This window comes from Cottoperca gobio, chromosome 15 (assembly GCF_900634415.1).
Source record: "Cottoperca gobio chromosome 15, fCotGob3.1, whole genome shotgun sequence".
In the NCBI taxonomy this organism is placed as follows: domain Eukaryota; kingdom Metazoa; phylum Chordata; class Actinopteri; order Perciformes; family Bovichtidae; genus Cottoperca; species Cottoperca gobio.
The window spans coordinates 1,633,279-1,636,995 of NC_041369.1; the positions used below are offsets into that span (position 1 = coordinate 1,633,279).

The following is a 3,717-nucleotide window of genomic DNA, read 5'->3' on the forward strand; positions in this document are numbered from 1 at the left end:
TAAAACCAACAATGTGTTAGTGCATTAATGCTTCTTTGAGTACAGAATCAGAAATAGCTTTATTGGCCCGGTAGGCCTACACAATTAATCATTTGACTCAGGTATTCATCATTGCTCTCAATGGTATACACAGTTCTAGTAGGAATAGACATACAGTTAAAAATAAGGACAACAAAGAGAAAAAATATGCATAGCACTATTATGTGCATACAAGACGTTAAAAAAGACAGACAAATATATATACATATAAATCAATCACATGGGGGGTAGTAAGGCTGCCACAAGCTAGTATTTTCACTATCAATTAATCTGCATATGACAAAAGCAAACGGAAAAATGCACAATATCCTAGAGTACAAGATGAAGTGGTCAGTTGTCATGTTACATCATAATGTAAATTATACATAGCAAATCTCAAACAAGTGTTACAGCTCTAAAAACATTAGTTTTAATCATAATTTAAAGCACTTTTATTTTTTCTTCATTTATGCTCAACTTTATAGCTTAAAAATCACAAGATGTAGTGTTTTGAAACCCCTTTGTATGCAGACCTACGGTTTGCAGTAAGTAAGCTGTATAAGTAAGCATCAGTCTGGAGTGCTAGTGCATCAATCAAAATTATCTCTGAAATGTGTTTTAAAAAAGGACAAAACAAAACTACTGCATATATGCAATACAGTATATCTTTAGCCAAATACAAGAAAATGCATTAGCAATTGTGGGTTTGTCCAGTAGATCAGCAGCAGCAACATTTAGTGTCACTGTATGCATTATCTAGATAACAGAAGAGTACAGTTAGACTACTCTTTGAGTTACAAGAAAGCGCTATAGAAGTCTAATGTATTATTATTGTTAATACTACGCATACAGAGAAATGTAACCATCGCATGACTGCCAGGCGCTTGTTTGGTGTGCAGCAGAGTGACCACGCACTGCACTTATACTTCCTATCATGTGCTACACATTTGTGGTAATTTGTATTTACATGAAGGCCTACAAACATTGGTGACTATATTGTTAAAGAAAATAAGAAACCTTTAGGGAAAACAAGAACGTTGTGGCATTTCTACTTTCATATCTTCTATTATGACATGGAACTTCACATTATAAAGACAAATAAATGGTCATTGTATGAGCTGACCAGCTGGTGGCGCTGGATAAAAGTCTAGGAATGACAAAAGTCATTCTTTAGGAACCACGAATTTCCAAGTTCATGTCAATCCATCAAGTATGTGTCGTGATACATCATATGGCCTAAAGTATGTGGACTATTGTACTTAACACTCTGGCTGAAACGTCTGACATTTCCGTGCTGTTGTAAGAGTTCCTGCTATTGCACTGAATGGTTAAAAGCTGCACTCCAACAGGGCTTTTATATTGATAAGTAGTCGCCTATTAACGACTTACGAAAAGGATATATTGAATTTACGAGGGGACCATGAAGGCAGCATTGATCCTGGAAGGCTACCTTTTCATCACCAAGGTGTCTCATTTGTGTGAGCTGCCGCCGCTGGGCTGGTATCGGCGCTTCCTCTTACCTCACCGTGAAGGATTATTGTCTGTTTTTAATCTGTTCGCGTACAGAGAGGCTTTATATCCCATCCTGATACATTTCCCAGCATGGGAGACGTCACAGATTCAAAAATGAGCAGTTTGAGGGCGTATAAGGAACCATTTGGTAAGTAAAATAGTCAAGTGACTTCAAAGACTCTGCGTCCATATTATGTAGTTTACAGTACATTAGTGTTAACTGTTTTATTCAAACCCATCTCGCTCTTCATTTGTTTTATATCATCTTAGTTGACGTTGCAAACTAAATTTGAGACCTCCTAAATTGATCATGCCTTATTTTTGTTTTTTTCGTGTAAATACTTTTATTACCATTTCAAATATTTTATTTCATTAAAATTATATATATATAAGTAGAACATTTAATTTCGTTATTGTAGGACCGTTAGTTTGGGCAGTTCAAGTGTTTCCTGGTTAGCCGACTGCAACCACAACCAAGAAAGTTTCCACAATTTAAAAACTCCCTCACTGTAATAATGGAAAAACCGTTACCCTTTGCCCAGTGAGCCTATTTCTAAATGAGTGATCTTCAACCATCCTGAGAGACTCATTAGTAACATTTATTAATTATAATTACTATTAATTTAACTTTATCTGTTGTCTGATATGCATATGATTCAGTGATTCATATACGCATGCTATTCTATTATAGTTTTCAGTGACAATTGTTAACAGCAGAAGCTGTTATTTCTCACTCTACATTGTTGTCATGTTGCTTTTGATAACAGCCATTAGTTTCTGTAGTGTACATTTAAAATATGTTCTTTATTCACCATCATGTAAACATCAAAGAAGTTTGGCGTTCCAACATCTACTGTCTCACCTGAGAAGCAAACATGATCTCATGGCATGTGTATATGCATGTGTGCACATACTATTTACACCTGACTGTATCATTACCTTCAACTTTGGTTTTTCCTGCCTGTAGGTACAGTATCTAAACCTCTTTCACACACTGTGTTTGGATAATGAACACTGCGGGTAATGGCTGTTTGTCTGCTGTCTGATCCAAGTATACACTGTAGTTCCCTTCACCATTACTAAACTGTAATTTATTTCAGATCTTAAGAAAATCTAGCCAGGATGTGGAGTTTTAGTTCAGTTAAAAGGGACTGTTGCAATGTTTTAACTGGAGATTCAAGATGGTTCGGTTGTTACTTTATTTATTTTTATTTATTTGGACACCATATGAGAAGTTTAATTATTATTAGATTGAGAACAGTGGAATTAATGGTATAGTAGGTCAAGTTTACATGTAGTAATCAATTTGTGGTAAGGTTTTAGTCATTTAATAACACTAGATTGCTTTCACCCTTTCATATCACACCTGAGCAATTTCAGAACTACATGAACCGCAGTGGAAAAGCCGCGTCAGTTAACACACACTAACGCATTTACACTGATGGCTAATGTGGGTTTGTACATGTGACAGTAGCACTATTGAGCCAATCACATGTCACTTCTGCTTCAAACTTCTTACTTGACACTCAGTTGAGTGGCTGGAACCTGCTATACTTGACTTAAATAGCTTTGTGCCTGAGGTCCAGGGTTTGACTAATATGGGTTATTATTGGCTATTACTAATATAGATATCTGGCGTAAAGTTGATCTGTTCACTGAAAGAAGTCCTTTTTAAAGAAATGTTTTTTAAAAAGTCAGTTACAAATTACACAAAAGCCTATTTTCTCATTATATCTAGCCTTTCAGATAGTTTGGGATTTATTCTTCTAGGTTTTGAGAAATCTACCTCTAAGATGTCTGTCTCCATCCCAATACAGTGGAGGTAAAGGGAATTTGTGCTTTGTGGTGCTCAAACATGTTTTGGGGAGTATCTTGTGTAAAAGGAACAGGGATGTTGCTGAAACAGAAACAAAAATGTAAAAAATACTTTTATGGTTTGGTTAGTATTTAGATTTTAGTTGCATGTTGGAACTATTTCTTGACTAACAACAGTTTATTCCTCCGCCCAGCACTTTTGTACAACATCTTTGACCACAGCATTGGTTGCCAGATATGATGGGGTGACACATGTTTGGGTCTTGGACTCTGTACAAGCATGATGGGTTTGGTTTGGGTGGTTTTAGTCTCGTGGTACGGCTTCCAAACAGAACACCAGAAGGTTGTGAGTTCAATACCAGGGCTGCCACC

The 3,717-nt window shown here is 36.2% G+C and overlaps 1 protein-coding gene across 2 annotated transcripts in view; it reads left to right on the forward strand.

The window, feature by feature from the left end:
- The first annotated feature begins 1,274 nt into the window (after positions 1-1,274).
- edaradd (EDAR-associated death domain) overlaps positions 1,275-3,717 on the forward strand; it is a 16,172-nt gene continuing 13,729 nt past the window's right edge. Inside the window, exon 1 of one of the 2 annotated variants that reach the window (XM_029450541.1) lies at positions 1,275-1,678. In XM_029450541.1, the coding sequence (XP_029306401.1) occupies positions 1,621-1,678 (58 nt within the window). In that variant the 5' untranslated portion in view covers positions 1,275-1,620. The remainder of the gene's footprint in view (positions 1,679-3,717) is intronic. The other variant, XM_029450542.1, reaches the window with a different exon arrangement.